The following is a 14,357-nucleotide window of genomic DNA, read 5'->3' as shown; positions in this document are numbered from 1 at the left end:
CGGCTGTTGGTGACGTCATCGCACGGCCAATCCGGAGCGGGCGGGCCGCGTGCGCACGTCCCCTCGCGGGCAGCGGCGGCCGCTGGGGCCGGTGGGCTGCAGGCTGCGGGCCGCGGGCCGGGGAGCAGGTGGCGCCTGGCCCGCCCGGTGCTCTCCCCTTCCCTTCTTCTCCCTTCTTCGGGGCCGCCCGTCGGTGCTGGGGCCCTCGGGGCTGCCGTGGTGTCTTGCCGGTGAACTCGTGGCTCCCGGTTCCCGTTTTACAGATGAGAAAACTGAGGACGGGCGCGCTCAGCACTCGGCCACCCCCTGGTCTGGCCGGTCAAGTCTGGGCTCTCTCTCGGCTTGGGGTCGGGGTGTCTTCCTGGGGAGCAGGTCCATAGGTCGGGGCGCCCCAGCCCTCGCCTCGCTCGGCTAACGCCTCACTAACGGTTTCGAACTCTCCTTCCTGCCTCCATTCTTTCAGGTGGGGCAAAGCTCATTTCGGAGAAGTGCGCTGAAAAACGACCCTCCCGGGAACTGAATATGCCTCAGCCTTGTGTGGCGCTTCAGGCCTGGCCCCCACCCGGCCTCCCTTCCACGGCCCGTCGGGGTGCCGGTCCTGCCCGCCAACCTCCTCCTCTCCGAGAGGAGCCCCACCTCCTGGGAGCAGGGGCTGGCCTGTGCTATTTCTGTCCTTTCTGGGATTCTTCTGAGAACAGATTCTTGTTTTTAGTCTGATTCAGATGTGAAACTTCCCTCGGCCTCTTACCCAGTTGCTCGGGCCTCGGCCCCCCAACTCCTTTCCTCTAGCCAGGCCCCTCCTACCTCCTAGTCCACGCAAAGTTCCCTTGGTCAGACCTCAGTTCTGAGACTGAGGAGGAAGTCAGAGCCCAGGAGGGGTCATTTCCCCCAAGGGCCCCGGCCTGGGGGCAGCACTTTTAGGCTCCAAGTGGGAAGCTTTCCATGGCAAACCCTGTTCCCGTGCAGAGGCGCCTCCTCCAGGGCCCCATCCTCAGGTAGGCGAGAGGAGGGGGCGGAGGGCAGGTAGCTCAGGCCCTGAGGGGCAGTTTGCAGGGAGGGACCGAGTGGCTGTCCCCCCCACCCCTCCACACACGGGGTGCATGGCCACCCAGCTCCTCCACTTTGCACTCCCATCTCTCTTGCCTGCTCCTAATTCGCTCCGGGTTTCTGTCTTTTTATCGCTTCTGCGTAACTGTGGCCCACAAATAATGTCCCCCCCTTTTCTCTTTCCTGACCCCCAGTCCACAGGACTTCACATTCCTCTGAAATTGCCTTCTCTCTTGTCATAAGGACCCCAGAAGGTAGTAGGTTCTTCTCCCAACTTCCAGCCCTTGGCTCGAGGTGCCTTGACCCGTACGCCTCCTGCTCATTGTGGTCTTTTGGGGGTTGTGGCTGCTGGAGGTCATGGCTTCGGCATTCTCCAGATGGTCAGCCTTGCGGTGATGTGCAGAAGTGAATGGTTTGGATTCTTTCTGCCAGGAGTCTCGGTCCAGCCGGCTGCCTGGAGCTGGACAGACTAGAGGCTTTCCGGGGGTCGCGGTCGGAGGCTTTTCTCATGGTGCAGGGACTGAAGCGAAAAGGCAGAAACTGATGTTGGTGAAAGTTGCTGATGTGGAAGCAAGCATGCAGTTCTCCTAGGTCTGGATGAGGACAGGCAGCCTGGAGCATCCAGGTGTGCAGAGAAAGGGACTATCCCCTGCCAGGCCTCGGAGCGCTGAGCCAGGGGTGCTGGATTAAAACAGATGGGGACTTGCTGCGGAAGAGTGGTGCAGTGAGGACTTGGGGTGGGCCTGGGAGGCCCTAACTCTGGAGGGTTGGCCCCTGCAGGCCAGAAAGGGAGGCCTGGGGAGAGTTTCACAACTTCAGGAGGGTGAAGTTCAGGATTATTCCAGTTTCCCAAGTCCAGGCTCCCTCTGGGACTCCCCGTTTGTCAAATTTATTCTTTAATCTTTCCCTCCCTTCCCCGATGTGTGGATCCAGTTGGATTCACATTTCAGCAGGAGCTAGAAGCGCTTCTGTATCACATCTAGAAGCGAGGCGGGGGTGGGGGGGCAGGAGGAACCTTGGGGGCAGGTGTGTTGGCAGCCAGCCTACAACTTCTTTCACTGTTCTGCTGGGTCTTCCCGCTTGGGTTCGGAATTCCGGCTCAGCTCTCACTTGTGAGCCCCCCCCCAGATAGCCCCATACCTGATTTATCTGCCCCCTCCACCTCTTTTATTTATTAGCAAACATTTCTTGAGCACTCACTGAGCACGCTGTGCTTAGCTGCCAAGAGAAACAAGTCCCTGCCGGTGCTGTCTCTGGGGCCAGGGACACCTGCACTTGAGGAAGGATGGGCTGTTGCTGTCTCTGGACAAGCTGTGCAGGAAGGCGCCTCTCCCAGCTGCTCGGCGACTGGCTTCCTGCTGCCGCTCGCTCTGCTCAGGTGCTGGTGGGGGAAGGTCCTGGGAGCTGCAGGTTTGCGGTCTGAGAGGTTGACGAGATGTGTGACCCTGGGCAAAGCACTTAGCCCCCTCCTCAGGTGGTGGCGAGGCTCAAGGGAGTTTGGAATTGTCAAGGAGAGCTGGGGCCGGTTGCCTGCCTCCCGCCCCTCTGTGACGCAGCTCCCTCGTTACCAGCTTCCATCCCACCCAGGCTCTTTCCACTTGGGTTTGGATGGGAAGGCAGGTGTTTGCTGGGCTCGAAGGGAGTGAGGTGAGGGCTGGGCAGGACCAGCCCAGGTTTAAGTCACAAATATAGAGGCTCCCTGTCTGTGCCAGGCTTTCACGTACCTTATTTAAATCTCCCCCAGACAGCGCTTCATGGGAGGGGGGTTCTTTGTCATTCTTACCATTTTACAGGTGAAGGAAATGGGCTCTCAAGTAGTTTCTCAGACTTCGGTGTGATTGAGGATCCTGGGGTTGTTTGTTAAAAATATGGATCCGCGGACCACACCCTTGAAAATTCTGGTCCAAAGGTGTGTGGAGACGCCTAGCATCTAGAATGTTAGCACGCATCCGGGGATTCCGAGGCCGTCGACCTACTGTGCGCACGCAGTGCTAGGTACTGACTCGGTGACTTGCCCGGGCCCAGAGCGCGGGAGCCCGGAGTGACAGTCGGGACCCGGGAGTCCTGCCTCCCAGACCCAGGCCTGAGGGAGCCTAGGTTTCTTCCGGGCCATAGGGACAGCAATCCCTTCCCTCCTCCCCCCTCCCTTTAGGCCCATTGTGAGGATAAAATGAGATAATGTAGGAGCAAGGCTTTCTGAAATGCAGCACTGGCAGCCTCCTCAGTGATTATGCAAATGCATGCAAATGAGCGCCGTGGGCGGGGCTGCTCACTTGGGAGCCCGAGCTGGGATGTGCCTTTTGGGTCCGAAGAAACCTGGCCAGTTCTGGCGCTGGGCATTGACTGGGGGGCAGAGTTTTGGGCTGTGAGGAGGACTGACGGAGAGGGAGTCTTGGGGAGAGAGGGGCTCAGGGGTTCTTTTCTTCCTGAGTGCAGGGCCCAGCCACCTAGACTGCTCTGGAGAGGGAGCCCAGCCTGGGGCCCCAAAGGCAGAGTGTCCCTCACCTTCTTGTCTGCCGCCTCTCAGTGGGCACTGTGGGGGCTGTGGGTTCAGCACCCCCTTTCTACCTCACTTGACTGGGGTAAGCTTTCGTGTTCCCAGCTTCTGTCCCTCCTCCCTAACGAAGCTGGGCTGAGCCTGGCCTTGCTGCTAGACAGCCGCTGTGTCCACCTGGAGATGGTGCAGCGGCCGGCCACTGAGAAGGCGGCAGGGTCGCCCCGACTCGCGCCTCTCGGCCTGCCCCCCGCCCCCGCCCGCCCCGCTTGCATCCAGATGTGCTGCAGCTGGTTCTGCTGAGGTGAGAGTCGGCTGTGCGGCATCCTGACTGGCTATTTTGGGGACTCCCGTTCCCAAACCGCCGACACCCCGGGATCCCAGAGCTGCCCTGTTCAGGAATGCTATTGTTCTCCCTCCCGCAGCATCCCTGGGAATTGCTGCTAATTTCGGCCTCCCGCCCTGACTCATTCTCTTTTGCCTGACTCACAGGGTGAGCTTGGGCTTCTGAAGCCCCTCTCTGTGGGGATTTGTGATGGCCGCCATTTCACCCCATCTGGGTTTTAAGGTGGGGGAGGGAGCCTGGGGGGAGGAACCCCGGGGAGTGTTGAACCGCTTTCTTTAAAATCACCATCTGAAGCCAGGGAGCTTCGCTTTGTGATTGTGATTTTGTGATTGTGATTGCCGGGGCTGGCCTCGCCAGCTTTCCCAGAAGCCTACAGTTAATCATAAATCCCCAGAATCCACCCGTGCAAAATATGAGGGTTGTCCCTTCGGGCAAAGTGTCCCGTGGAGCCGTCCCTGCCCCCGCCCCGCCACGGAGGCCGGGGAAGCTGCTGAGGGCAAGGCAGGGAACGGGGTGTTACTTTTTTCCATTTCGGTGCAGCCCCGGGAGGCAGGGGTTAATCCTGCTTTGTCCTGGTTGATGGATTCTGGAATCATAATCCATTAGCTCTGCCTGGATGGGGTGAGGCCAGGCGACAGCCTTCCATTTGGTCTTTGTTCTGGGTCTTTGCCACCCCTGCCAGGAACAGAGGGGCTGTGGCCATGTGCCCCCTTCCCCATCGTGACCTGGACACATAATGAAAGGGCCTTGGGGGGCGCCTTGACTGCTGTCGACGCGGGGAGCCCCCTCTCGTGGGGGAAGCAAACAGTCCCAGCTCTTGATTGTTCTGATTATGAAACAGATATTCCCCAAACAGCTCCCTAGAGGCTTGCACCTACCCAGTCCTGCTGGGGCAATTGAAACTAGAGTTTGAGCTAATACTGACCAAGGGGATGCTGAGAGGTCAGAGATGGGTGGGGATGGTGGAGTCGGGTAAGTCTGGCTTAAACTTTAGGGGTACATAAACTTAACACAGCGGCAGTAGTCTGAGATGGAAAACCCTGACGGCAGTAACAGCAGCAGGGCCTCCCTGGTGGCCTGGGGGTCCAGTCTCAGTCTGCCACCGTGACTGCCCTCCGCAGTGGCGCAAGTTCGATCCCCGGCCAGGGAGTGACCCCCAAGTACAGGCCAGAGGTGCCGGGGGCTAGTGTATGTGTGAGGATCCATCAGAGACAGAGCGGGGAGCAGAACAGGCAGATGGACTGAAACACACTGCTGAGGGGGGACAGGAGAGGTCTGCTGCGCCCTGGGGGTCACTCCCTGGCCGGGGATCGAACTCGCGCCACTGCGGAGGGCAGTCACGGTGGCAGCACTGAGACTGGACCCCCAGGCCACCAGGGAGGCCCTGCTGCTGTTACTGCTGTCAGGTGATGCACGATTTCTGGGAGACTGAAGCGGGTTCTCCCAGGGTAAAATGCATCCCCTGGGGGGCGCCCTGTTCTGATGAGGCAGCACACCTAAGCAGGATGTCTGACCCCCCCCCCACGTCCCCTCTCACAGGCTGCGCTACATGGTGAAGCAGTTGGAGAATGGGGAGGTGAACATTGAGGAACTGAAGAAAAACCTGGAGTACACGGCTTCCCTGCTGGAGGCTGTCTACATAGATGAGACGCGGTGAGCCTGGGGCGCGGCCGAGGGCGCAGGGCCTCTGCCCCCTGGGGGAGGGGCAGCAGCTGGGAGGCAGAGAGGAAGCTCTAGGTGGAGACCCAGGCGGAGAGAAGATGGCTGGACGGACAGACAGGCCTCAGGGCCAGGCACCAGCCCAGACCCAGGCCGGGTGGTTCAGGGCAGGAGGGGCCCGACCGCCGTCTGGCCTCGCCTTCTCCAGTGTGGATCCTGTGCCCCTCGCGGCTAGGCCTGGCCGCTTGTGGCTGTTGTGCGCTGGAAATGGGGCGATTCCCCATGGGGGAGAGACGCGTGCACGGAACATACCTGGGGGGGGTTTCAAAGGCTTAGGAAAACGTCAACTGTTTTGATTCCACATTGGCATGTTTTAGGTCGAATAAAATGCATCTGTAAAGCGAGTCTCACCTATTTCTTTTCACCTTGGTACGGGGGCGGCCAGGAGAGGCGGGAGCCTGCAGGTGGCTGGCGGGCGTTTCGGGGTCTGCCTGAGCTTGCCCAGGCTCTGCCGGCCCACGTCTGCCCCACCTGCTCCATTCCCCCACACCCTAGAGAGAGAGGCAGGAGCAGAAGGCCCGGGAGAGCTGTGGGGAAGTGAGGAGGGCGCGGCTGGGCGGCGGCTCAGGACCGCGGGAGCGCCTGTGACTGGCCCCTGACGCCCTGGTGGCCTCCCAGGCAAATCCTGGACACCGAGGATGAGCTGCAGGAGCTGCGCTCAGACGCGGTGCCCTCGGAGGTGCGAGACTGGCTGGCCTCCACCTTCACGCAGCAGGCCCGGGCCAAAGGCCGGCGCGCGGAGGAGAAGCCCAAGTTCCGCAGCATCGTGCACGCGGTGCAGGCCGGGATCTTCGTGGAACGGTGAGCTCGCCCGCGGCCCCCCGCCCCGCCGGGCCCCCCGCCCGCCTCCTGTCCCCACCTGGTCTCCTGGGCCCCCGCCGCGGGGCCCACCTGCCCACAGCGCACCCCAAGCCCCTGGGGTGAGACCCCGCTGGCCAGACCTTCACGCTGGGCGCCCTCCTCTGTCGCCCTAGGATGTTCCGGAGAACGTACACCGCCGTGGGGCCCACCTACTCCACGGCCGTCCTCAACTGTCTCAAGGTGACCCCTGGGCTTCGGGAAAGGGGGTTTCGGGGGGAGGATGTGCATTGCCAGGGGAGTTTCAGACTCTGCGCTGGGGCGACTTTTGCCTCCCCTTCTAACCGTGGGTCCCATGCTCCTCAAAGCAGCCTTTGCTGACTCCTGCCTGAGGCAGACACCTGCCTCCTGTCTCGCCCGCACTGAGAGAGACCTGGGGAGAAAGAGGCCCATGGTGGTCCCCTCTCCCTGCGCCTCCTTCCCCCGCTGCGACCCCCGGAAGGCCTCCCTGCTGCTGCTGGGGTGCCCGTGGAGTCGGCCTGCCTACTCTGCTGTTTTTCTGCAGAACCTGGACCGCTGGTGCTTTGACGTCTTCTCCTTAAACCGGGCAGCAGAGGGCCACGCCCTGCGGACCATCGTGTTTGAGCTGCTGACTCGGCACAACCTCATCAGCCGCTTCAAGGTCAGGCGGCTTCCCCCAGGCCTCCCCTGGGCAGCGGGGCTCTGCGTTCCCACCCGGGTCTGAGACCCCCAGGCTCCTGCTGAGTCCCCGCCCGCGGCCATGCGGTCCTCTGAGGGAAGCTCTTATCTGCGGCGGCTGGCCTGGGCCTCTGCTCTTCTGCCCTCTGCTCCCGCCCCCAGCTTGTCCTCTGGAGGCCGGCTCACAGTTCGCCTCCCCTTTCCCCTGTCCCGTCTGTGGAGACCGGGGTCCCCGAGGCCAGTGTCATCGGTGCCCTCGGGACTGGGGTCTGTTTGCTGGGGACAGCTTGCCTCTGCTGAGTTTTTTGGAGAGGTTCCGTTCCTGGCGTGGCCTGGCAGAGCCCCGTGAGGGGAGGGAGGGTGTGTGAACGCCATCTGCTCTTCAGCTTGGCCGGACAGGAAGAAGAATATGGGATTAAAGTTCTCCAGATGCTGTGCCAGAGAGCAGTGTCTTGGGAATAGGGACGAGGGGGAAAAACAACCGAAACACTCCCCGGTGGAGAAACCACCGTGGGCAGCGAGGCTGAAGCGTGGGTGGGAGGTTTGGTCGGCGCTTCGGTGGGGCGGGCGGGAGGCAGGACAAGTGTGTGTCCTGGGGGGCTGTTGGGCTTAAGGCCCTGCCCAGAGCGCTGGAAGGCTGCCCGTCTGTCCTGCCTCCACTTGTCTACAACAGGCCGCTGGTGTGTGTGAGCCTTGACCCTGGCCGCTTCCTTTTTCAACTCTCAAGAAAGTTTCCAGAACTTTGCTCATTCGCCCAGCTGGCTTATTCTGTGCCTTCCTGCTGGTTCACTTTCTTCCCATCCATCCTGCCCTCCAGGGCAGGGAACCGCAGGGTCCTCTTTTTCCAAAGGCCTTCCCAGATGGTCTCGCTCCCGAGAGGTTCTCACACATACTCCAGCCCAGCTTCTTCCAGCCTCTGCTTCCCCGGGCTGAGTTGGGGTCCCAGGAGGCCCTGCGCAGGTTGGGTTTGCCCAGCCCAGCTGCCTGGCTCCAAGGCACCTGCCTGCCAGGCAACTCCTTCGCCGCGCTGCTCTCGGGGAGACTCCGGGGGGCTGCCCTTCTCAAGCGCCATGTTCCCTTCCTGGGCACCCATTCCCTCTCCTGCTCCTCCCCTTCCCTCCAGGGACGCCATGGCAACAGAAAAGCAAGGGCAGTTGTCATGGAAACGGTCCTTTAAAACTCCCTGAATTTGGGGCACAGCCCTGGGGTGGGGGTGGGGGACATTAGGGTCTGGCTGACTGGTGGTGCGTCTTCCACGCTGGCTCAGCACTGGGTCCCCTTTCTGCAGAAGCTTCCGCAAGCCCTGCTGTCAGTCTCCTCCCAACCTCAGGAGACCTGGGGACAGCTGTGGACGGCCCTGCCCTGGGGGGGCCTTGGGCCTGGGCGGGAGGGAGCAGACGCCCGCCGGCACATGCAGAGAGGGGGCTTTGAGAGGGTCTGGACAGGGCTTTGCGTGTTGTGTGTGTAGGGTGGGCCCTGGAGGGCTCCTGGGGAGGGGTGAGTCACGGGGCCCGCAGGGTCCTCTCTAGAGGAGCTTATTCTCCCTGCTCCTGAGCCCCTTGGCCACGGTGCTGGATGGAGGATGGGGCGTGGTGGTTAGAAGGTGGGAGGGAAACTTTCTTTCCTTTTCTTCAAAATCTCCAGGAAATAATAATAATTATAGCTACTCTTTAGAGAGTCCTTGCGAGTGCCCTGTACTTATCTCATTAAACCCAGGGTCGGTGGTGGTATCCCAGAAGGCCGGTGACTCGCTCAGGGTCACAGGCCTGGGGGGGTCGAGCCTGAAGTGAGCCCTGGCCCACGGCCACCCCGCCGCAGAGGGAGGGGCGCCAGGCTGAGGCCCCCCCCCCCGCAGGCGCTCAGGGCCCCCACTGCTCTCCCCCACAGATCCCCACTGTGTTTCTGATGACTTTCCTGGAGGCCCTGGAGACAGGCTACGGGAAGTACAAGAACCCCTACCACAACCAGATCCACGCGGCCGACGTGACCCAGACTGTGCACTGCTTCCTGCTGCGCACCGGGATGGTGGTGGGTGCCCACGGGACACGGGCGCCGGGGGGGGGGCTGCTGGCAGAACTGGGGGCTCTGTACTGCACCCCCTTTTCCATTTCTCCTCTTTGGGTCCTCCCTTTAGCAGCTCAACATCTTGTATTTAAAGAGTTATTTATTTATGCACACAAGATCCTGGGGTACAGGCCAGAGGTGTGGGGGAGTGAGAGGATTCACCAGAGAGAGTGGGGAGCAGAGCAGGTGGATCCACTGAGGTACACCGCTGAAGGTCAGCAGAGGTCCGCCGCGCCCCGGGGGTCACTGCCTGGCCGGGAGGGTCAGGAGGGGTCTGCCGCGCCCCGGGGGTCACTGCCTGGCCGGGAGGGTCAGGAGGGGTCTGCCGCGCCCCGGGGGTCACTCCCTGGCCCGGGCGGCTTGCGGGCGGCTTCCTAGTGCTGGGACTTGACCCCTGTGCCGCCGGGGGAGGGGGGCAGCACCTCAGCTTTCTAGAGCGTTCCGCGGCGGCCGCACTTCACAGGGAGAGCTGGGCTGGGCTGGGTGCTGGGTGCAGCAGGTGGGGCCGCGGAGTGCTGGCCAGCGGCCGGGGCAGGGAGGGGGGCTGCCTGGTGCGAAGCCCTCTCCCCGCGCCCCAGCACTGCCTGTCCGAGATCGAGCTCCTGGCCATCATCTTCGCGGCGGCCATCCACGACTACGAGCACACAGGCACCACCAACAGCTTCCACATCCAGACCAAGTGAGTGGCGGGGTGCGCCTGGGGCCCGGGGCCTCCCTTGGTGGGCAGCGGTGCCGGACGGGATGCCCTTCGGCTCGGCAGGTCAGAATGTGCCATCCTGTACAACGATCGCTCCGTGCTGGAGAACCACCACATCAGCTCTGTCTTCCGGATTATGCAGGATGACGAGATGAACATTTTCATCAACCTCACCAAGGATGAGTTTGTGTGAGCAGAAGCCAGGCCTGGGCTCCCCAAGTGCCCCCTGCCCCCGCCCCCCCACCCCGGCCCTCACCCCAGCGGTGTGGCCCAGGCCGATCACGTCTCTCTGCTTCTGTCCACTCAGAGAGCTGAGGGCCCTGGTCATCGAGATGGTCCTAGCCACAGACATGTCCTGCCATTTCCAGCAAGTGAAGACCATGAAGACGGCCTTGCAGCAGCTGGAGAGGTGGCGTCAGCGGGGGCGGGTGGCCCGGGTGATCAGTGTGTGACGTGTGTGCCCACGGCCCTGCTCACGCACAGCCAGGCGGCCTGGACTGCACTTTGGGGTGGGGTCTGAGGCGGCGTGGCCACGGCCGCGCCCGGCAGGCTGGCTCTGGGGTGCTGGGACTGGATTCCTTCACGGTGACGTGAAGGTGACACCCCCCCAGTGTCCAGCAGCCCGGCCAGCTCCTGCTCCCCATCGGGCCCTTGGGGGAGAGTCACGAGGTTGAAAAGGAACACAGACGAACGCCACAGTGACGTCCAGGGCTTAAAAATGGTGGGGTGTCAGTGTGTGTGTGAGAAAGCAGATGCGTGTTGGGGGGGGGGTGTGCGGGAGAGCGTGTCCCCGCTGGGGAGGAGGCGGCCACGCCCCCGTGACTGCAGCAGCCCCAATTCTAGATAACAGGGACCGCCCCCCCCCCCCCACGCCAGGCACCCCTCTGGGCCCGTCGGGGCTCAGAGCACTCTCTGGCAGATTCTGCGGAAAATGCAATGTGGGCTTGTTCAGCAGCGTGCTCCGTGCCGCCGGTGGGCTAGTGGGGCTGAACCCCGGCTCTCGGCCCGAGACCCCGGTGGTTTCCTGACCTCACACAAGCGCACACACGTGTGCGTGTGTTTGCGGAAGGATCTTTTTCTTTTTTTAAGATTATTTATGCAGACAGAGCTGGGGCACGGGCCAGAGGTGCAGGGGCGGTGAGAGGACGCCCCAGAGACAGAGTGGGGAGCAGGACAGGCGGATTGTGGAAACCCACTGCTGAGGGGGCAGCCGGAAGACAGGAGGGGGCTGCCGTGCCCTGGGGTCGCTCCCTGGCGGGGGGCACTCGCACTGCAGGGGCTGCGCCAGCTGCCCAGCGCTGCCCTAACGGGGCGCCGCCGGGGGCGAGCACGGGAGCAGGGGGCGGCCTAGGCCTGAAAGGTCCGTGCCCTGTCCCCCACCTGCCCGACCAGGATCGACAAGCCCAAGGCCCTGTCTCTGCTTCTGCACGCGGCGGACATCAGCCACCCGACCAAGCAGTGGTCGGTCCACAGCCGCTGGACCAAGGCCCTGATGGAGGAGTTCTTCCGCCAGGTAGCTGGCCACAGCCCGGCGCTGCGCTGGCCGCGGTCCCCACTCCTCTCCAGACCTCCCTGGCTCCCTGGGAGCTCCCCCGACCCCAAACCCTAGCCACGGCCTCAGGTCTTCCCGCTATTTGCTGACAGGCTCGCTTGCTTTCGGGTCAAAGGCACCCGCACATCCCCCCCCTCCCCGGCCCTCACCCCAAGCTGCACTCCGGGTCTGGCGTGTCTGGGGGTCCCCTCCAGCGTCCCCCTCCTGTCGTCTCCCCAGGGCGACAAGGAAGCGGAGCTGGGCCTGCCCTTCTCGCCGCTCTGTGACCGCACGTCCACCATGGTGGCGCAGTCCCAGATCGGTGAGTGAGTGTCCGGCCGGCGTCGGGGGGTGCTGGCCGGGCTGGACGTGAAAGCCCGAGCCCTTCTTCCTGCGGAGGCAAGCTGCCATGCAAGTCTGGGGTCATGGGTGGGAGGCCAAGAGGGAGCGGGGGGGGCGTTCTCTGGGGTCACAGAGACGGCACCCCGAAGCCGGTCCCCGCTGGGGAGTGTTGGGCCCTGGTCCCCCCACCGCCCAGTGGCCACGTGGGGATAGGGGCGCGAGCGTGGGAGGGGCCTGCTCACGGGGCGCCCCCACAGGATTCATCGACTTCATCGTGGAGCCCACCTTCTCCGTCCTGACGGACGTGGCCGAGAAGAGCGTCCAGCCGCAGGCGGACGAGGACTCCAAGGCCAAAAGTCAGCCCAGGTGCGGCCGCCTGGCGCGGTGCTGGAGGAGAGGCCGGGAGGGCCGGCTCCGGGGCGGGGAGGCGGGGAGGCGGCCAGCGGCTGCCTGTCCCCACACGGCAGATCGGGGGGGGGGTGTGTGGGCCGCACCTGTGTCCGGCCGCCCACGCGGGCTCTTTCTGGGGCTGCCTGTGGCCTCCTGTTTGCGCTTTCCGTCCTCGGGGAGCACATGGGTGGGGGCGTGGGGCGAGGGGCGGGAACTCGGGGTGTGCCTAGCACAGAGAGCGGGCTCTCCCTCAGCCTGCCCCGCTCTCCCACCCCCTCCACGCTGGGGGCTGCCAGGCGGCCCTGCAGTGGCTGGGGTCTCACTTCTGGAACTGGGGGGCCCTGCACCTAGCCTCCAGTGGCGCCAGCCTTCGTTGGATGTGGAAGTCGGAGACCCCAACCCTGACGTGGTCCGGTTCCGTGCGACCTGGACCAAGTACATTCAGGAGAACAAGCAGAAGTGGAAGGAACGAGCGGCTAGCGGTGGGTGCCGCTGGGGGGTGGGGACAGGTGGGGCCTGGGGCAGCGCCCCCCCCCCCGCCCCCCAGCAGCTCTTTGTTGGGCTTCTCAGTCAGCTCAGAGGCTGCGTGCTAGCTGCTGGGCCCCCACTGTGCTCTAGAAAGGGGACCAGAGCGAGCAGGGTCGGCGCCCCGCAGCCAGGCCCCCCCCCCAGCCGGGGCCCCCGCAGCCGGGCCTGGCCCATGTGGCCTGTAAGTGGTGGCCTGCGGGTTGGGTGGCGGGCGGCCCTGGCGGAGAAGTCTCTGCCTTTCGCGGGCACAGAGGGTGGTGAATTTCAGCAAGGCCGAGAGGCTGCCCCTGGCCCCGTTGGGGTTCGCTGGGAGCCCCTTATCTGCCCCCCATCTTTCTTGGGTCTTGTGGAAAACGCTTCTTGGCCCCCGCCCCTGCAGGCATCACCAACCAGATGTCCATCGACGAGCTGTCCCCCTGCGAGGAAGAGGCCCCGCCCTCCCCTGCCGAGGAGGAGCACAACCAGAACGGGAACCTGGACTAGCCGGCGGCCCAGGTGCGCTGCGGGCTCCGGGGCCGGAGGGGGTGCGTGGGGGGCCTCCGTCTTTGAAGCCCGTCGCTGGGAGTCGGTGGGTGGACGCTGTCCTCCCCGCTCCAGGCCGGGGAATGGAGGATGGCGCCCGGCTGAGGCCGGGCGTGAGTGGGAGGCAGGGGAATCCCCCCCCCACCCCCCGCACCCCGTCTCAGCCCCAGGGGGAAGGGGCGCCTCTGGGCGGGGTGCGGTGGCCGGGGCCCAGCAGGTGGGCAGCTAGCGCCGTGGTCAGGTGGTCGGGGGTGATTGCCGTGCGCCGGGCGCCTCTGCACCCACGCGTTTGCGGGCCCTGGGCGGGGCCAGCCGGGCTGGGCAGGCGGGGCTGCCGTGAAGGCGCCGGCCAGCTCCCGGGCGCCTCTTTCCCCAGGCGCCCCGAGTCCAACGCGGTCGACGTCATCAGCACCATCCATCGGGACTGGCTCCCCCATCTGCTCCCAGGGAGCATGGAGGTCGTGGAACAGACAGCGCACCCCAGGCCAAATGCCAGATCGAGGGGGTGGGGAGGGCCCCCTCCATACCCATTGGGGCGCACTTTACTTTCCTGGCAGCAAGACAGAGGAACTTCAGACTCCCAGTGGTCACTGTGCCCATCCCCCTGCCTCTGGACCCCCTCGGCCAGATGGCTGGCTGGGGCTGGGCGCTCCTAGAGGGTCCCTCGGGCCTGGGGGGAGGGTCAGAGATGCCAGCCCCCGGGCTCTCCCCATCCTTTCTGCCTCCAAGTTTCTAAGCAATACGTTTTGGGGGTTCCGTCAGCCCCCACCCCAGATCTTAGCTGGCAGGTCTGGGTCCCCCTTTTCCTCCACTGGGAGGGGCCAGAATAGGATAGAAAGGGGGGGTTTTCAGAGTCCTATGTTTGGGGAGAGGAGAGGGCTCCTTGAGGGCACAGGACCCTGCTAGGCCTGGGGTTGGGGGGCGCATCCTCTTCAGCCCAGACCTGCACTGCTTTGGCACCACCCCCGGCCCCCCCTCCCCCCGCTGCAGCCCTCCCTCCGCCCCATTCCAGCTGGCCTGCAGGAGGAGGGGTGGCCGGGCCCGGGGCTTGCCACCTGCCCGCTGGGCCCAGCCCTTGGCCCCTTCCCCCCCGGGGCTGGACGGCTCCCATCCGACCAATGTCTGTAAAGTGCTTTCCGCGCCCGGGGGTCCCTTTAGGGTGCATCTGGTGAGCCAGGCT

The 14,357-nt window shown here is 64.1% G+C and overlaps 1 protein-coding gene across 1 annotated transcript; it reads left to right on the top strand.

The window, feature by feature from the left end:
* Positions 1 to 942: 942 nt before the first annotated feature.
* PDE1B (phosphodiesterase 1B, calmodulin-dependent) lies at positions 943 to 14,350 on the top strand. The gene is made up of 15 exons (XM_004692661.2): positions 943 to 995; positions 5,427 to 5,540; positions 6,225 to 6,407; positions 6,581 to 6,647; positions 6,970 to 7,086; positions 8,991 to 9,131; positions 9,746 to 9,846; positions 9,928 to 10,053; positions 10,172 to 10,273; positions 11,257 to 11,377; positions 11,636 to 11,717; positions 11,995 to 12,103; positions 12,479 to 12,609; positions 13,035 to 13,150; positions 13,554 to 14,350. The coding sequence occupies exons 1-14, from the start codon at positions 943 to 945 to the stop codon at positions 13,136 to 13,138; spliced, it is 1,551 nt and encodes a 516-aa protein (XP_004692718.1). The 3' UTR covers positions 13,139 to 13,150; positions 13,554 to 14,350.
* The last annotated feature ends 7 nt before the right edge of the window (positions 14,351 to 14,357 follow it).

This window comes from Condylura cristata, unplaced genomic scaffold (genome assembly GCF_000260355.1).
Source record: "Condylura cristata isolate star-nosed mole 26May11 unplaced genomic scaffold, ConCri1.0 scaffold00034, whole genome shotgun sequence".
Classification (NCBI taxonomy): Eukaryota; Metazoa; Chordata; class Mammalia; order Eulipotyphla; family Talpidae; genus Condylura; species Condylura cristata.
Note: the sequence above shows the minus strand (reverse complement) of the source record. Positions and strands in the feature narration are given on the sequence as shown.

Bases quoted from the DNA above. Each gene is read 5' to 3' on its own strand.
- PDE1B (XM_004692661.2), top strand. From the start codon at position 943: ATGGCAAACCCTGTTCCCGTGCAGAGGCGCCTCCTCCAGGGCCCCATC. The intron at 6,648-6,969 runs GTGACCCCTGGG...GTTTTTCTGCAG, and splicing joins CCGTCCTCAACTGTCTCAAG to AACCTGGACCGCTGGTGCTT. The intron at 11,378-11,635 runs GTAGCTGGCCAC...TCGTCTCCCCAG, and splicing joins TGGAGGAGTTCTTCCGCCAG to GGCGACAAGGAAGCGGAGCT.